General features: G+C 53.9%; 1 protein-coding gene across 1 annotated transcript in view; it reads right to left on the bottom strand.

The window, feature by feature from the left end:
* Nucleotides 1–679: 679 nt before the first annotated feature.
* The window catches only part of RBM20 (RNA binding motif protein 20), a 182,700-nt gene continuing 164,832 nt past the window's right edge, over nt 680–18,547 (bottom strand). Inside the window, exons 10-14 of the mRNA XM_045854240.1 lie at nt 18,257–18,352; nt 16,440–17,100; nt 14,731–14,865; nt 7,173–7,294; nt 680–3,608 (exon numbers count right to left, since the gene is read on the bottom strand). Of these exons, the coding sequence (XP_045710196.1) occupies nt 3,498–3,608; nt 7,173–7,294; nt 14,731–14,865; nt 16,440–17,100; nt 18,257–18,352 (1,125 nt within the window). The 3' untranslated portion in view covers nt 680–3,497. The remainder of the gene's footprint in view (nt 3,609–7,172; nt 7,295–14,730; nt 14,866–16,439; nt 17,101–18,256; nt 18,353–18,547) is intronic.

The following is an 18,547-nucleotide window of genomic DNA, read 5'->3' as shown; positions in this document are numbered from 1 at the left end:
AGGCTGCCCAGTCCCTTCCCCGTGGGCACAGGAGCACTGCCAAGAGGAGGGAAGGGCCCAGAGAAGGTTCCAGGCCATTCAAAGGACTGGCCAATGGGGCCTAGGAGACTGGCATTGGACTGAGAAAGAACTTGAAGAACCAGCAAAATGTGGAGGGTTGTCCAGGGCACAGATTCCCGAAGCAAACTGGATCTCGTGCTGGGCAGCAGAGCCGTGTTTCCGTTGTTGATTAACTTAACCTGGGAGGGGATCACCACCACCAACCCCTGTCACGCCCAAGGAAGAGGGACTTAGGAAGTCACAGGACTAGCAGGTGCCCAGGCGGGGATGACACTGCCAGAGGTGGCCTGGCTCTGGTGCAGTGCCACGGGGTTCCGCCACCAGAAGACGGGTGTAGTAGGTAGCCGGAATACAGGTGCGTAAGAGACCAAGAGACTTTTCTACCTCATCCTCCAAAAGGGGCAGCAGCTCACTTTCCCAGACTCGGCCCTTCCCAAGGTTCACCCCCAAGAATCTGATGCCACCACACCCCCAGGTGGAAGCTGTTGTGCCTTCTCTTTTCAACCCTTTAGAAACATTCTGGATTCCGAGAGGGACCACATCCCAACCTCTGGGCCCAGGGAACTTCCCCCAGCTGAACGTCAAGAAGAGATCTCTGGACGATGACTTGCTCAAAGCTTTCACATTCTCTTTATTAAAAATCTTTTTTTTTCCTTTTGTAAAAACAAACACTTGCAGTCAGTTGTACAGATCAGGAAAAGTGACAATTTATAGGACATCCAACAAATTCTAATACTTTACAAGTTCCAACTTAAATTAACTAGTGTTTTTCTTTTTCTCGTAAGCTCAGAAAACGAACTCTGGTCCAGTTCAAGTAAAATCCAACAGATCACAGCCTCGGACTGTCGAAGGACAGGAAACCCAGATACTCGCACGAACTGCAAATTTACCGAATTATCTGGAAATACTGTTTGGGTGTACTTTATTTCAGGAGTTCACGATGAGAAGAAAATCACATAGACCTTCGGTTGTGTGAACCCAGGGTACAAACGAGTCTGCTGTTCAAGGTAACAGCTGCTCTTGAACAATCTTTCTGGGGAGACACTTCGAAATGGTTGACACGCACTGAAGAAAAACTTTAAAAAATAAATCAGTATTTTCCCAGTTGCCTTTAATGCTGCGGTGTGTATGACACACGTAGGAATAAAAAGAGCAAATTGCAGAGTGGGTGAAGGACCATGCCAATGGGATTGTATAAAAATAAATAAAAATAAATATATGTACACGCAAATATAGATTCTTGGATAGCTTTTTAGCTGAGGGTTCTGACTGAGGGCAGAGGGCCCCTCCCCCCTCCCAAGGGCTCTCTCCAGCTTCCCAAGATGGACAAGGTCGGGCTGTCAGCAAGGGAGCTGTTGCATGACTCAGGAATGAGGCTGTTTGGACAGCCATCCAGATTTCCATGGAAACGCCGCTGGGGTCAGCGTCCACTCTGCCGGGAGAAGACTGCCAGCCTCTTTGATGATGCGCAGTTCCAGCCTCTGACCCAGGTGGCAGGCCTTTCCCAGCACGGTTCTGCAAGGAGGCTGGAGAGCTGGCCCTGGGCTTCCCCTCTGGTGGGAAGACAGACGCCAAAGGTTTTCCGAGAAATGGAGGAGGCTGGTTCCCAGAATGCCGGATTCAAAAAACACCCGAGGCGGCGGCCAGGGGACCTACCAGGTCCGGGCTGCGCCACCATCTTCAAACCCTGCTCTGAGACACAGACCTTTCTGAGGCCCCCAGGTAGCCAGGGGCCAAGTTCAGGTTTCCCGCTTCCCGCAGCCTCTTCTCACCACACCTGTCCCAGCAGATCCGTTTCCTCTGGGGTCTTAACTCTTCTCTTGCAGGTTCCCAGCAGGTTTCTCCTTGTCGGTGACCGTGTGCCCCAAGGTTTACACATGACCATTGTATGCGTGTTCTACATTTCTTCCCTTTCTGTGCCTCGGTTTCCTCACTGGCAAACAGTGTTGAACTCAGATAATCTCCCTACCTTTCCGCCTTTAGTGCGGAGGACAGAATATGCAGTGTTCTATCTACCTTAAAAAGAAAAAGGAAAAAAAACCAATCTCTTTCTAGTGTGCCTGCTGGTGGTCAGGAACAGACACAGGGACTGTCTTGCGAAGACTGAGCCAGGGAAGCCACTCCAAGGCGAGTGTCTCAGCTGCGGAAACAGCACCAGGCTCCCCTCTGGGGCCCTGAGGTCTTCTCTTCCCCCTACACCTTCATCCCAGAGCCTTCCAACGGAACCTCGCACGGACGAGAGTCCCGCAGCCTGTCTGGGGCCTGAAGGCACTGCCCTCTGGTCTCAGACAGCCCGGTGAGGGCGAGGGCTTTGTTCTTCACAACGTTTTATCAAGGTCTGCACGTGCAGACAGCTCTGCAGTCAACGCTGAGACGGCTTTGACCTCCTGCCGCGTCGGAAGGGGCCTACCTACAGACACAGGCCATCCTCAGACCCTCGGCAGCCCCCCACACAGCCTTCTTTCCTTAGCCTCCCCCGGCACCGGGACACCACGTCCCACCATCCCACTGCGAGGCTGCCGGGGCCAGAGTGCGGGCACCACGGGTGAGTCAAGGGCAGGTGCCATTTCCTTGTTTTGGCGTCTCCCGTGGCAGGGAGACCGACACTCAACCTGAGCCCTTACCAACTACTGTGTTAGTTGGAGGGAGAGGATGCTTCCATTTTTGTTTTCGGTTGAAGTGAATCTACAGCAAATTCATTGCTCAGCATAGAACAAACCCTGGCATGTCCTGACATCAAGGGGAGGAAAATAAGTTTTGGGGAAACGGTCAGAGCCCCTCAAATGAAGAGCTCATTTCCTCCTCTGTACAGATTCCCTGCTAGACATGTAGGATAACTGAGAGGGCAAAAGAGTCATCGATTAAATCAGGGGCTTTTCAAAAAGGGGGCCCAGCCAGAGGAACTCCCGGCTTCTGCCAACCGATCGTTGAAGGTACCCCTCTCGGGGACCGCCGGACCCCCACGCAGCTCACCCCCCGCCCAGGACCGTCCCAGGTTCACTGAAGCAGTGCTTGACCCAGGAGCTTCTGTGAAAATTTTTTTCCTTGGATGCCTCAGCCTGCCCTGACCTGTCCTATCCCATCAAGAATTTGAACACTGTGAAAATCCCTGAGAAGTTGGGTTTTATGAAAAGGAAACGACCCTTGGCACAGGAGGAGGGAGAGAGAAGAAGGGAGAGAAGCAAAATGAAAAGACGGTCTGAAGGAAACAGGAGGCACGAGGAGAGGGTGGGCAACCCTCGGGGGGTCGGACACTCGGGGCAACCGCCCTGGGAAACACTGCGGGGCGTTTCCACGCGTCTCCGAGGACAAACCCAGGCGATGTGGCCTGCCCGGTGTTCTTCCGTCTCCGGCGTCCGTCCCCGTGTCCTGGTGGTCACGGGAGCCCCACCTGGGTGGGCGGGCGGGCCCTCCCGCCCGGCTTCCAGCAGCACAGGTCAGAGCTTTTTCTTTTCAAAGTGGGGCACGATTCCGCTGTCCTCGGGCCTCGGGCTGCCTGCCCCCTCCGTCTCCTTCAGGCCCTCCTCGGCCAGCTGGGACAAGTACTTCTGTGGTGGGGGGAGAGGGACAAGGGAGGAAGAGAGGGGGTGAGTGGCGACCCAGCAGGACAGGAGGGGAGGGGAGAGGAGAGGGAGGCGCGTGCCTTGGCCTCTTCCCCTATCATCTCGCCTCTAGGGGCTGAGGCCCCCTCGCCTGCCTGCCCACGCAGAACCCACGCTAAGCTATGCACGTTTCTCCCCCTTTATGTTCAGTTACAAGGGACGCGTGTCTCCTGGAGCAGAGCCCAGTGTCCAGGCAGCACGTCCACGTGTACAGGAAGGGGGAGGGGAGGGAAGCTGGGAGAGCAGGAGGAGAGATCAGGACAGACGAAACCGCAGCCTGACACTCGAGACTCCCGACATCCTGTTTCCCGTCAGGCAGGCTGGCAGGTGGCGTGTCCTGCAGGTCCTTCCACGGATTTCTGTCCCACTGTTGGGGCTGCCTCACGGCGCCAGGACACTCACTGCTAGGACAAGCCCCCAGCCCACCGTCGGGCCGCCCTGGGATTCTGCATTCACTGCGGTGAGACAGAACGAGAAAACGTCTGGGGCCCCAGCTGGGCCCTCCAAGTGCTGGGCAGCCAGGGGCAGCGCGAAGAGCACTGGATTGGCAGTGGGCGCGGCCAGGTCCGGCACAGTGGTCAAGTGCGTGGGCTCTTCTGTCAAACGACCTGGGTTCAAATCCTAGACCTCAGCAGGCAAGTCACCCGATACCTCTGACATCTGTCAAGTGCAGGGCATAACAGGACTACCACATAAGGTTGCTATGACACCCAGGAGAAGTACCATAAAAACATTTAGCACAGCGCTGGCCCAGGATGAACACTCGGTGATGCAGCCCTGTATCATGAGTGGCACCGGCCCTCCGATTTCAGGAGAGTCACTCTGCCTCTCCGGCCGCAGACCCCAATCTGTTCAATGGGGACGGCAGCCTTCCTCCTCCCGGGTGACTCTGAGGGGCAGACGAGAGGATGCGGACTGGGTCCACCCGCCCTCCCCAGAGGTGGCTGTGGGTGGCGGTGAGAGGTCAGCGAGCCTGACGGGGGAGGGGCAGCCCCCGGGGAAGGGAAAGGGGTATTTAGAGAGGCGGCTGGGTGAGTGCACAGCATACGGGCACGTTCCTCCTCTGGACCTGGAGCCCAGCAGGTGTCTAGTTTTCCTGCAGGTACCGACTCCACCTGTTGCTCTGGATCTCTCTGGTGGGTTCTCGCAGGGCTGGGACCAGGGGTGGGGCCCCGCAGGAGACGCACAGAGAGGACTCCTTCCACCTGCTCCCTGCCTCAGAGTAAATCCCTCACCCTCACTTCAAGGCCTCCCGGGGGGCTAAGTTTACAAGTTGCCCGACTCAGGTGTCAGCCAGCACCTGCTGCCTGGGTCTGAGTTCCTCACTTTTCACGAGTGTAACTCGGGGCGGGGAGGGTGGGTGAGGCCATGTGGACAAAGACACCCTGCCAAGGCCACTGGCAGAAACCCCATCTGGGAAGCCTGCGGTGGAGGCTCCAGGCTCCCTGACAGGTGCACAGCGAAACCTGAACTGTGGTTGGCAGGTGTAAGGGGCTTAGCCACCGTCTGGCCCGGACACGCCTAGGGACCACAGGAATGGCTCTGCCCTGCCGTGGGAGGTGAGTCTGCCTGCGTGTCTGGCCCCAAGGCCCAGAACACCGTGTGGTGCACTGCCCTGGAAAACACACGGGATTTAGAATGGGAGGCCCTGGCATCCTTCCTAACTTCCTGGGTGACCTTCAGCGGTGTGGCCTAGCAGAGAATGTTGGGTGAGACCAAAGTTTCTCTCACATCGAGGTGTCAAAACCCGCTAGAAAGACTTTATAAATTCAGATTCTCAGGCCTAGCCCGAGAGAGAATGAAGAAGCAGGCATAAGGTGAGTATGGGAAGCTGCATTTCTGAAGGAGGCCAGCTGGTGTGAGGACCAAGGTCAGGAGAATCAGGAGCAGGTGCTCTCCAAGACCCGGTCCAACGATGCCATTCTGCAGGTTCCATCTAGTTGGGCCGGGGGGCGATGGTGGCTCCTGGGTAGAAGACGGCCCTCTGCTGGCTGCGTGGAGCCCAGCCTGGACCCTTGGTCCGGCTGAGTCAGGCCTTGACTGCCCTCCCGCCGAAGCGGCTGGGGCCTGGGCCTCAGCCCCCCGGCTTCTTGGTCACAGGGCGGCTGCTCTCGGGCGGGAAACCGAGAGGCTTGAGTTTGGGTAGGGCCCATGCCAGTCCCCTGCAGGTGGTGAGTCAGGCCATGACATTATGGGTCTCAGTCTGCATGACCAGCTTAATAGAGTAAAAAGGGGAAAGTGGTTAAGAATCGGGTGATCTGTTTCCTGGCCTGGTCACTCACCATCTGCCTGGTGGTAGACAAATCCATAGCTTCTCTGGGCCTCAATGACAAAGCAAGAGAATTGACCCACCTCTGAGTCTCTTCACTAGGGGTACACTTCAAATAATTTGGGGAACTTTCTCAAATTACATATTCCTGGGCCCCCCTAAATTCTACTGACTATCTGAGCTAGCACGTATACTCTGGAAACTCCGTCCAGGTGATTCTGGTTCACATCTCTGGTTAAGAACCAGACCAACCACTCTAACACTGCGGCTGCGATAGTAATGCCGGCTCTGGAGTTAGGGCACGCTGCCCGCCTGAGGGTCTTCCTGAGTTCAGGCCTTGGGTGTCAAGAAATTAGCCTGACTCCTGAAATAAAAACAGAAGGTGCTTGAGACACTTGCTCTGGGCATCTGATAGACCATGCTTTCTATTAAGTTACTAAACCCAGCCTATACCAGATGTTCATTATGAAAACACCTTCTAATATGTTACATATCAGTTAGGTATAGATGATGGAGCATATTACTATATTTCATTGTTTTTAAGATGCTTTTTTCACATATTGACTTCTCTGAAACTGATGAAGTCTCACTGTTTAATTTTGAACATTTTTTTCTTGTTGGTATAAAAAATAGTGTCTTACAACTGATGGTACCTTAGATTGTATGAAATACAGTTATACAGAGTATTTTTATATATCATCTATTGATATCCTATAAAACTTAATTTATGTATTGTTTATCACCTACACTAGGTTGGAAACTCCACGAGGGCAGTGTTTCGTCTGCAGTGTTTTGATTTTGTTGCTCTGGCCCCAGTGCCTAGAACAGTGTCTGGTACACAGTATGCCTGTGACAAAGAGTTGCAGTACGGATGAACATTCACACAGAGTGACACGGTGGCCTCTATACCAGCCAGCCTGGACACTGCACAGGGGAACAGAAACCCAGAGAGGGATCTGCATCTGGAACATCCAGGTTTTGTGAAAGGGGTCAGCCCCAGCCATGGGCCAGGTGAGCATGAACTCAAGTTACTCGGGATAGAGGGAGAGGAAGACACAAAACCCTGGCCCAATGGAAAGTGTTAAGTACCACAGCGGAAACAGATGCTCTGAGGGCACGTGGGAGGCAGCCCCCGTGTGGAAGAGTGTGGGTGGAGTCAGATCTCCATGTGGCAGAAGGTGAGAGGAGAGAAACAGAGGCTAGAGAACCCCCAGAGCCAGGCGGGGAAGGGCAAAGGTTACCTGTAAGTTCCTGTAATGGACAGCACTGCGACAGTGGCTTATCTTCGCCATCTCCTCGCTTGTGTAGAACAGCCCACAGAGCTTGCAGTAAAACCCAGTCCTGGGTACCACGAACTCCACCCCTGCAGAAGGATGGGGGATGGACAGGTGGGCCATTAGGAAGGCAAGGGGCAGGGGGGCTGTGGTCCTGCAGCCTTCAGGTATAAATGGGGACAATGAGTTCCACCCCTCACTTCCTGTTGACTTTGGCTGGTGACCTAGCTTCTCCAAGCCTCAGTTTCCTCCTTTGCAGAACAGGCACCAAAAGACTAGACTGTGAATGAAACCTCCTTCATTCCCAGGTGGCTGTGCTTAACAAGTGTATGTCTGCAGCTGCCTCTGGGAACTAGGTCCAGACTCTCCCAGTACGGGCCTGTTTCTGGGGACAGGAGGAGGAGGGAGGTTTCTCGCAGTTCGCTTGTTGGATGTCGTTTCTTTGCAGCAGTTGTGACCAGAACTCTAGAAGAATGCTCGTTCTTGTTTATTTCAGAATTATGTTCATGAAAGAAAAATTTTTAAATAAGCAAAAGTGAGGAAAAATCACTCAGAGTCATTTCAATTAGACATTTTCTTTCACATTATCTATAGGAAAAGTCTTTTTTGGGGGGGCAGATTTGATTACACCCTAAGAGTCATGTGTCTCCTGCCTTTTTTATGTAACAGTATATCACATGCATTTCCCCATCTTTCTCCAGCGTTTTCGGCTGAACCGTCAACTAAAAGAACTTTATCTGTCATTCGTTAATGTAAATCCCAGGACGCTGGGAGGGCTTTGATCCGAAGGAAGGAAAACAGGGGCCCGCAGCCTGAGAAGCGACAGTGTGACAGTGTCGCAGCCCAGACCATTCATCTTTGAAGGGTTGGTGGCTGTTCCAGCCTCCACCAAGGTGTTTCAGGGGTCACAGCTTTTCCTCCTGAAGACACCGTCAGCAGAGTACAGATTATCCAAGTCCAAGAGGATGCAGGCCGGGCGCTAAGAGCCCAGGTGAGCTGGGAGAGTCAGGGGAACCCCTCCCGGGCCTCAGTGTCCTCCGGCCCCTGACTGCACAGTGCCGGCACGAGAGCAGGACGAGAGGGCTGTGAGAAGCAGGAGCCATCGCAGAACTAAAGGAGAGGGGCGGGCAGATTTCAGACCTGCTCTCAGGCTGTGGCCACATCCTACACGTGCTGACACTTCAGCTGAGCTTGCTCTTCTGGGGGCGTTCAGAGAGCTGGCCACACTGGGTGCAGCGGAGAGCACAGCTGGGAGCAGCACGCCAGGGAAACAGCAGCTGCTTGCAGAGGGAGACAGGCCAGGCGCGGTGTGGGACCCCGAGTGCGGGGTGTCCCTCACACTCCCCCTCCCACCTCCTGTGAGACAGAGCTGAGTGCGCAGGAGAAGCAGAGACGTGTAATTACAACGTTCTTGTTTTCCATTTCGAAAAAGCCACTTTTCAGTGTGGAGGGGCAGGCCTGAGGGAGCAGGGGGCCCTGGAGGCTCGCCCACAGCCTGCCTTGACAGACTGCTCCTCGGAGGGTCAGGCCCGGCCGCCACCCCAGCCAGTCTTCTCTGACGGCCACGTGGCACGCTGCTGTGCCTCAGCCGCTCCAAGAGTGAGGCGGCTTCACTCAGGCCCAACTGCCCCGGGGGGAGGCTGCGTGTCCTTCCCCTCCTCACCCCCCACCGCAGAGGATGGCAAAGGGTCCCAGCTTTGCCTGTGAGTGAGCAGGTCCCCCACCCCGCACCTCACAGACCGCTCCTGGCTCCTGGTTACGGCCACCAGAGGAGCATTGAGCAAGGCCCATTTTCTCCTCCATTCCTACAGAATAGTTCTGCCCCTGGCAGCTGCTCTACAGGGGGCAGAGGCTCACACAAAACAAGCTAAAGGCGACTAGGAGAGGGGAGGCGTCACCCGGAGACCGCCGGGAGTGGACCAGGGCTACCCCCTTTGCCCTGCCCCAGACCCTGCGGGATCAGCCAGCTGGCTGGTACCAGGAAAGCAGCCCTGGGGTTTTACTGCAGACCCCGGCTGAGGCCTCCAGGAGTCTCCAGGTCTCCCAAGAATCCTTCCCGCCCCTGTCCCAGTCCCACAGAAGGGAGGCAGCTGGCTCAGAAACCACCAAGGAGCACGAAGCAGGGCCTGAGATCTGCCTTCAACAAAAGCTTCCACTGCCAAAAAAAAAAAAATAGAAGAAGAAGAAGCCTGGAAGCCACAGTATAGTGAAAGGAAAATGAAACTTAGAGTCAGATGGACCTAGCTCTTTACTTACACAGTGTGATCTTCAAACTTTCTGAGATGAGTTTCCTCATCTGTGAAATACGAATAATCATACCACAAATGGTGCTATGGGGAAGCACTTCTCACTTTGCCTGGTGCTCAGAATACATAAGTTTCAACACACGCATTACACATTTCTGCACAGAAGCCAACTGCCTATGCATTTGCCTGCCTGCCCTCCGACCTTTCACCATGGCTACCAGAAGAACCTGGACTCCACAGTTTGGCAGCAACTCTCTTCTCCGCCCCCCGCCCAGCGGCTGGTCAGAAGTCCCTGGCAGTCGAAAGAGAGCACTGAGAAAGTCTGACTGGGGAGGCTCCCGGGTGTAACTGGGAGTGGTCACAGGCACTGCAGGGCCAACACTGCCTCAGGAGGCCTCTGGAATGTGAGGGCCAAGGGAATCAGCAGCAGCAACAAGAAAAACTGCCGCAGCCCCGACAAGTTCTGTAGCCACTTGGTCGTCCCATTTTTCAGCCTCTATTAAGTACAATAATTAAAGCTGCATTTGCCTTTCTAATAATAGCTCCTGGCAGGGTAATTATAACCCCGTCATCCCAGTAAAGCCTGGGATGGGTGGAGGGGGAGCTTTCATTTTGCAGGCAATGCTTTTTGGTTCTGGTTAAGAGCAGGCCTTGGCAGGCTTACTCTGCCTGGAGTCACCCAGAGCCACTCCCCATAATGCCCACCCCAGTTCCTGAGCAAGGGGCCCTCACCTCCCTTTCCTCTCCATGGTGTGCCCTGACCTTGGCATTCCTCGTTTTGCTTCCCTATTCTCTCTATGGAGACAAAGCCAGAAAGTTGTCCCCTACCTTTGTAAAAGTCTCTCTGCAATAGTGACAGATCCTGGAGAGTGGTGGGTTATGCAGCCCCCATGAGAGGAAACACAGTAGGTCTCAATAACCACCTCACGGGCAAATAATAACAAGAGACAATTCTCTCTAAGTACCTCCTCCTGGAAGACACTAAAACCTTACAAGTGTTCGTTCATTTAACCCTCAAAATAACCCTACATGGCAGGCTTCTATTACTACCCCTGATTTATAGATGAAAAACGCCAAGCAGAGAGGTTAAATAAGCAGCTCTTTGTCCCCCAGCCAGTTGGGTTTGAACCAGGGAGTCAGATTCCACAGTCTGTGCCCTGAGCCGCTGCCCAGCACTGCCTTCCCTACATGGTGCTGCCCGAACCGGAGGAATGGCAGGGCAGGGTGGCCTCAGGTTAGAAATCCTCGGTTCTGACCTGCTCCCCCTGCGTGAGCTTAGGTGACTCTCTGGGCCTCAGTTTCCTCACCTGCCTAATGTGGAAAATAGCACCACACACCTCTCCTCACCCCCAGAGATCAAGGAGATAATGGGTCTCACAGCTAATGGAAGACAATAATCAAGTACAAAACTACCATTTGTAATAGTGCTAAACCAGAAACAACCCATCAATGCATGAATGAATCAACTGAATGTGGTATATCCATATCCACAATACAATCCTCTCCCACAGAAAAAGAAACCAGCTGTGGGCACACCCAACAATACAGATGACTCTCAAAACAATTATGCTGAGTGGAAGAAGCCAGGCAAAAACGCTCATACTGTCTGCTTCCTTTTGTATACATTTCTAGAATGCAAACCAGTGTTTAGTGACCGAAAGCAGATGGTTACTTTCGGTTACCTGGGCCCTGAGGTATGAAGAGGGAGGGGTTGGAAAGGAGTACCAGAATTTGAGGGGTGATGAGTATGTTCACTATCTCCACTGTGGTGGTGATCTCCCAGGTGCACACGCTCGCCCAAACTGGTCAGACAGTCACTTTAAATGCGTGGCCTCATCGCACATCAATTACACCTCAATGAGGCCGCTTTAAAAAACAGAATGAGGCACCATTGTCCTCCCTGACAGATTAGGAAAGATTAAACACTGATAATATCCAATGTCAGCCAGGATGTGGAGAATGAGAAATCTCACCCAAGGTAGCAATTAACACTGGTACAATCTTTCTGGAGTGCAATTTACTAGCAATCACGAAAATGTGAAATGCAAATACCTATGACCCCACAACCGCAGGCTAGGACGCGGCCCTGCAGAAATACCACCCGCAGGCAAAGGTAGCAGCCGTGGAGGGGGCGGCAGAGCACAAAGGCGGCGTGGCTCCGCAGTCCAGCTACCGGGGTTGACGTCCGGACTCCAGTCCTGGCTGATCTTCAGCTTTGGTGGTTTTTTTTTAATATTCTATTTTATTTTTTATTTTAGAGAGAGGGGAAGGGAGGGAAAAAGAGAGGGTGAGAAACATCGATGTGACAGAGAAGCATCAACTGGTTGCCTTCTGTACGAGCCCCGGGGGACCAAACCTGTCACCCAGGCACGTGTGCCCTGACTGGGAGTCCGACAGCAAACGTTCGGCTTGCAGGACGACACCCAGCCAACTGAGCCGCGCTGGCTGGGGGGCTGCTCTCTAGCTTTGTCACCCTGCACCTCAGACTTCTGATCCGTAAAACAGGAATGAAAACACTACTGACCTCAGAAGAGCTTCCGGAGAGTTAAATGAGATACTACCAATACATGCAAAACACCAGGAATGGTGGTTGCACAGCAAATGATAAGAATAAAAGCTTAGCTGTCATGGCATTTTAATAATGAGGAAAAAGACTGACAACATCTTAAATGTTCATCAGTAGAATGGTTTGGTAAGTTATGGCCCATCTTTTAAGATGGAATATTTGTGGTGGTTAAGAGGAAGGAATTTTCTATGTACTGACATGACGAGATCTGTAAGACTCACTGTTAAATTTAAAGAACAAGTTGCGGAACATTATGTATATAGCGTGATCCTACTCTGGTGGGAGGAAAGCTATTTGCAGATATGACAGTGGCTGCCTCTGGAGTTGGGGAGAGTCTGGGGGAAGAGACATGACATTCAATATTTACTTTATGTGGCTCTTTTTTTAGAAAAAAGATTTTGTTTATTTTATTTTTAGACAGAGGGGAAAGGAGGGAGAAAGAGAAGGAGAGAAACATCAATGTGTGGTTGCCTCTCACGTGCCCCCTACTGGGGATCTGGCCCACAACCCAGGCATGTGCCCTGACTGGGAATCGAACCAGTGACCTGTTTGCAGGCCAGCACTCAATCCACTAAGCCATACCAGCCAGGGCGGTTCTTATTTTTTAATTGCTACAGTAATCCTGCACACTTTCTGTAATGAAAAATAACAATAAAAAGACACAAATTATAAGGCGCCTAACCTAAGGTGCCTTATAAGGTACCTGACCTAAGCAGTGTGGCTCAGTTGGTTATCGGTGTCATCCTGCGAAGGGAAAGGTCGCTGGTTGGATTCCCAGTCCGGGCACAGGCCTGGGTTGCGGCTTCTGTCCCCAGTTGGGGCGTGTGTGGGAGGCAACCCATCGGTGTTTTACTCGCTCACCAACGTTTCTCTCCTTCTCTGTCTTCCTCCCTCCCCCACCTCTAAAAATAAATAACTGAAATCTTAAAAAAAATTATAAGGAAGCAGAATTTTATTCTTAATTTCTGATTGTGTGCGTGTCAGTGAGATTCCAAGTTCTCGAATGACGAGCGAAGTGTGTGGCACCTCTCGGGTTCCCCGGAGTTTCCACGCAGAGCCGGGGCCTGTGCGGGCCCCAACACATGGAGGATGCACGGACGACCCCCCGGCACTTTCTCCCTGAAAGGCAGCCGTGGCAGCCGCGTCCCAGGGCGGCCACGCTCAGGGCCCTCGCTCCCGCAGTCATCCCTGCGCTCTCTAAAGCCCGAATTTCTTCTTTTCAGTGTTTGCCCTGAGGCGTGCTGGAGGCTATGCAGCAAATGTGTCCCTTAAAAACCAAAAAGGACACTTGCTTTGCAATCTGACTCTATGCAAGTGCTAAACTTGGAGAAACAATCAGAACTTTTTAAAAGGACACGAAAATTAAAAAGAGAAACTTGATGAAATGGGGGGGGGGGCGCGGAGCCTCCATACCGCCCGCCCCGCCTGCCTGAGTAGCCACGTGGTCACTGGCAGGGTCATCACTCACCCCGGACTTCTCACACCTCCCTGTGGCACCTTCCCAAGGTCACCCTCGGAGCAGCTGCTACTACTCCTCTCGAGCTGCCTTCCAACCTTTCAGAGGCAGCGCAGGGACTCAGAGAGGATCTTGGCTGACGCTGGAGTCGCCGGGTTAGTGGCTGTGTCAGAAGCCCCCGGGGAACTTTCTTAAAGGACCTTCACTCCCCACCCCGAAACTCTAGTTAGCTCTCCTTTTTGAAAATGGGTCCCAGGGGACTGTATGACTGACCTCCCTCCCTGGCCCACTCCAACATGGCCACCGTTGAAAACCCACCCATCCCGTCCAATTCCACATTACAGGTGAGGAGACGAAGGCCCAGGAACACCTCCCCCCACACACACAACCCACTGCTGTGTGCAAGGGCTCACCACTCCTTTGCCTGGGGCCTGAGCCAACCCCCCTCCGCCTCCTCCCCCACCCCTGCACCCTGCCAGCCCCTCCCCTGGACAGATCCCTGATCTCCATCCCGCCTCTGGCTGGGTTGCCTTCCCTGACCATTTGAACTCTGACCCTAACCCTAACTCTAACATCCCACTCCCAAGGCCTGCAAGAAAACTATCTTTACATCTGTCTCTCTTCTTTCCCCCTCCCTTTTTCTTTACTTGACTCAGTACTAAATCTTGAAGTGACTAGAAAAAAACCCACACTAAAACTCATTCCTGGGTCTGACTTGCCTGAGGACAAGCAGCCACCCAGCAGCAGAGGCCCAGGGCCCAGGCCCCTCTCTGTCCAGTGCTCTGGCTGCTAGCTACATAGAGAGTCTGCTCCCAGTGCAGCCTATTCAGCGTCACCGTCACCGCCTCAGGGACGCTAATCACTCAGAAGACAAAAAGGTAGCCCTGTTTCCAGAAGGGCTGGGGCAAGGAAGACGGGGAAGACAGAAGCAAAAGCGGTGCGTGGTGATGGACTTCGTGGCGGCCGTGGGGCCGCTGCTTCCCTCACAGAGCACTCCCGGGCAGGGAGAACAGTCCCTCAGGGCTCTGGCTCCCAGGGCAGGGCTGTTCAAGGCCCGGCCCATGCGGCACCGTCCCTCCTACGGGAGACTGAAGTTGCAAGAGTCTTGGCAGTAGCACCTTGCAGATGTAGGTTATTGCATCAGACACGGAAAACATCAACAAAGGGAGGCACAGCCCTGTCAAGCGCTCAGACCTTACTAGGCAACCGTCATGTCTGGGAGCTGACTTCTCAGGAAGGACTGTGCAGTTCACCCACCTAGAGGAATGCTAAGTTCACTGAACACATCCTCCGGTTCCCAGCAAGGCAGAGAAAGGGGCTGTTTCAGCTCCACTTCTGTGTATTCTGGTGACCTCACGTCCAGAGATTTCACTTCCAAGTACCTGGCGTTTTCTGCAAAACACGGGGCCAAAGCAAAGGACTAATGAAACACAACATGCCTCCAGGAACCCCTGCAATTCTACTCCTCGCGCTGTGTGATCAGGACTGGTCCCTTGGACTGCTAATTACACGGGGCCAGGGTGAGGACTGCTCATTCACTAGAGCCCAAGTGCTATAATTTAAGAGCTTTTTCCACTGCCAGAAGAATGCCACACACAAGGAAACTTGGCAAATCTCTGCACTGGGCCTGTGGGGGATGGGCTGTGGATGCCTGGGGTGCAGATGCTCCACGCCCATTCCCCCCAACTCCGTATCACTCCATCTCTGGAGGAGGAGGAATTACTGAAGGCAAAAACTGTGCTGACGTGCACAGGAGCACCGAGGCCGGCAGCGAAGGCCGTGCCGTCCTCTCACCCCAAGCCTGTAGCGCCGTGTTATTAAATACAAACTCCAAAGGCCGGGTAAGCTAATAAGCCATGAATGCCGTGCATGTCGAGGCTTATACCACAAAAGGAAGAGGGTTCAATCAGAGCAAGGTGAACGTTTCAGTCCTTTCTTCTTGCCTGCTCCGGACACAGCCCAGGCCTCAGTGTTTCTCTAGCAACGAGAAGGCAGCTCGTGACAGAGTTTCCATGGAGACTCAGATCCGGGCAGGTGAAAAACAGCTCAGGTCAGCTTGACATGGAGGAGAGCCCGAGCTTCCGGCTCCCCTACCAACTTGCGCCAGCAACAGGGCACTGGGTTGAAATGCTTATTTTGAAGGCTTTGCTCTAGACTTTCTGCGCCTGACTCCTGCCCCACCCCCACCCCCCCTTACTACAACCTCTGGAATGCCACAGGCTTTCTGTGAAAGGAGTATCTGCTTATTTCCACAGGGAGAACATGCAGGGTTACTCCTCCTTCCTGCCCCCGGAGCCCTTGATGGATCTTAGTTTCCACTTGGCAGAGGAGACAGGGCTTAGCCTATTTTAAACTCTGTTTTTCATGATGTCATAGTGCCAGGCACAGACACAGCATCACCTCCAATGGAGGCAGAGGAGGTCCTGGGACAAGTCTCCTGTCGCCATCAGGCCCTGGGGAAAAGTGGGTCCGAGGTGGAAGGAAGGGGGACCGGCCAGGCCCCTTAGTGAGCCCCTCACTCTTCCCTCTGCCCGCTCCTTGCTGGGCCTCCCCCGCTCCTGCTCCCTCCCTGCCTCGGGCCTCACGGAAGGAACAGCCTGGGTGGTCCGCTGCCTCGTAGGCACAGAGGCAGCTGGCTGCCCCCAGGAACTTTAGCTGATAACTCAAAGCTTTGGCTAATTTTAGTTGTCAGAGTCCATCTGGGCTCCCATAAATTCAGAGAAATCTGTCCTATCTGAGCTTGCTTCTCAGAAAACGTGTGATCTCCTATCTGATTTCCTTTGCACCATTTGCCTAAAAGCTCTAAACGGTTTAGCCGGGCTTTTAGGAGCTGGCTTTCTGCACCAGCTTGAGTGCAGGCTGAAACCTTTCTTAGGTTCACTCTGGCTTCTACACGCCTGCTCACTTCTCTCGGTGAGCCGGGGCCCCGTCAACCCAACCACACAGGAGAAAAGGGAGGTAGTTACCCTGGGTCGACACTCCTTGGCAAGCCTGGCTTTGGAGGTCGGTTTCGGTGCGGGGGCTGGCTTTCTCTTCCACGGGGCTGCCTGCAAGGGCCCCATCTTCAGGAGTCCCCTTGGCCTGGCTGTCCTCAAGAAATGGGCTAGGCTGCCGGGCCCTCTCCTCCGCTGGCTTGGGGGAAGACATTTGCTGGAGTGCAGGGGACAGACGAACATCTGAGCTCTCTGCTCCCTTTGCCTGCTTCTCGTAGCAATCTGAACCCGCCAGTGCGAGGCCTGTCTCGCATTCAGCTGGCTTCTGCTCAGCCTCCAGATTTAGGCCAGGCATTTCCACGTCCATGTCACTGGGGCAGCTCGTGGAAGCAGAAGGCACTTCTCTGGGAGGCTTGTGGCTGGTTTCCGTGGCCCCGTTACCCATGGCCTTGACCCCCTCCTTGGTGAAATCCTTGGCTAGGTCCAGGGGTGAGGCAGTCGTCACATAGGGGCATGTTTCTGGGCACATTTTGTCCTTCCGGCCGATGGGCACAATCTCGTCCAGCTCTGGGATGTCCGGTTCCATGATAAAATCTTCTTCCTCCCCTACCTCGTCCACGGTCACCAGCTCCTCCATGTTCGTGGGGTACCAGCTCTCGTCCTCTGCTTCACTCCCGCTCTCCCAATCTCCATCCTGAAGAAGAACGCAGAAGGGAGGGCAGAGGGTGCCTGAGGAGCGGGGCTGAGGTTTCGACCAGAGGGCACAAGACTCTCAACCCCAGGCCGCCTCCCACCAGGACCATCCTGAGCATTCTTACTTTTTTACCGGGGAACGCTTCCTGGGTAATCAGAAGCTGTGGACCACTCAAGTCCCACATCACTGATTCACCCCTAGGAGGAGGCTCAAAACAGCACAGGATTTGGAAGAAGCCCTTAATGCTTAATCTACCATCTTTAGCATGGCACGAAGAACTTCAACCCCCGGTACACAGGAACTCAGTACGTTGTTGTTGAGTGAATGAATGCATGCATGCATGCATGACTAAGTTATAAACTGTAAGTATTGGAGCTGTCCCCTTGCAGGTAAAGCATCACCAAATGGAACTGCAGCAAAGTGCCCCCTGAAACTCCCCCAAGCAGCCTCTCCCAGCAAGGGTGCAGCTTGCACAGCCTGGCTCATAGTAGCCCCCCCCCCAACACTTCCCCCTGGTGTCCCCAGCAACCTACGGGCCCAGCAGCCAGATTTAGGAGATCAGCTTCCCGGCCAGCGATACCCATCTCTCCACCTCTCCTGACCCACAAGGCACGAAGCTGGCCACATTCCAAGGACATTTCTTTGGGCCATGGCAGCCCCAGCACTGTCACTGGGTTTTTCATTTTTAATTATGTAAAATAATCTTTACGAGCAGAGGAGATATCTTGCTAATCCCAGGGCCTGGGCCTGCTGAGGTCAGGGCTCCAGACCGAGTACCCAAAGCTCCCCCTTCCTGTCCCAGCCCCTCCCAAGGGACCGGCCTATTTTGGGAGCCTGGCTCTGAAGCCCGAGTCTTTTTTGGGCACATGTTTTCTCTTGTGAGCACAGCCCACTGCCCGGGGAGTACGGCAGCGTCCGGGCATGTGGCTGAGGTCTCCCGGTCAGGACTACGCAAAGGGCCCGGCAGAGCCGCTCCTCCAGGAAATGCCGGGGAGGCGGCTGCAATCATGGAGCCACTAGTGGGGTCTGGAGCACATCCCTCACGGCGGGCACCCGAGCATCATGGGACAGGACAGGGGCTCCTGTAACTCGGTCCCCAGTGGCTCGTTCTGCAGAAAGGGCTACCCCGTCGGCATCTGGGACCAACCGATTTTACCTTCTTTGTTGTTGTGTTTTCTGGATCAGAGGACTCTGTTTCCTTCTCCTGCCTGCCCACCGATGGGGTGCTTTCTTCCATGCCCTCTTTTCCGGCCTTGCCAAAGGAAGCACAGAACACACGGAATCAACAGTCGGCAGTGGCACAGAGAAAAGGAACGCCAGGGCAACGGGCACAGCTAACAGTTGTCGGGTGTGTTGCACACAGACTTCTTTTATCCTCACAAAACCTCTCGGAGGCAGGTGCTATTATCTTCTCCATTTTACAGATGAGGAAACGGAGGCGCAGAGA

Source organism: Phyllostomus hastatus, unplaced genomic scaffold (assembly GCF_019186645.2).
Source record: "Phyllostomus hastatus isolate PE091 unplaced genomic scaffold, TTU_PhHast_1.1 phas_scaffold_1066, whole genome shotgun sequence".
In the NCBI taxonomy this organism is placed as follows: Eukaryota; Metazoa; Chordata; class Mammalia; order Chiroptera; family Phyllostomidae; genus Phyllostomus; species Phyllostomus hastatus.
The sequence above is the reverse complement of the archived record's forward strand: the minus strand, read 5'-3'. Positions and strand labels throughout refer to the sequence as shown.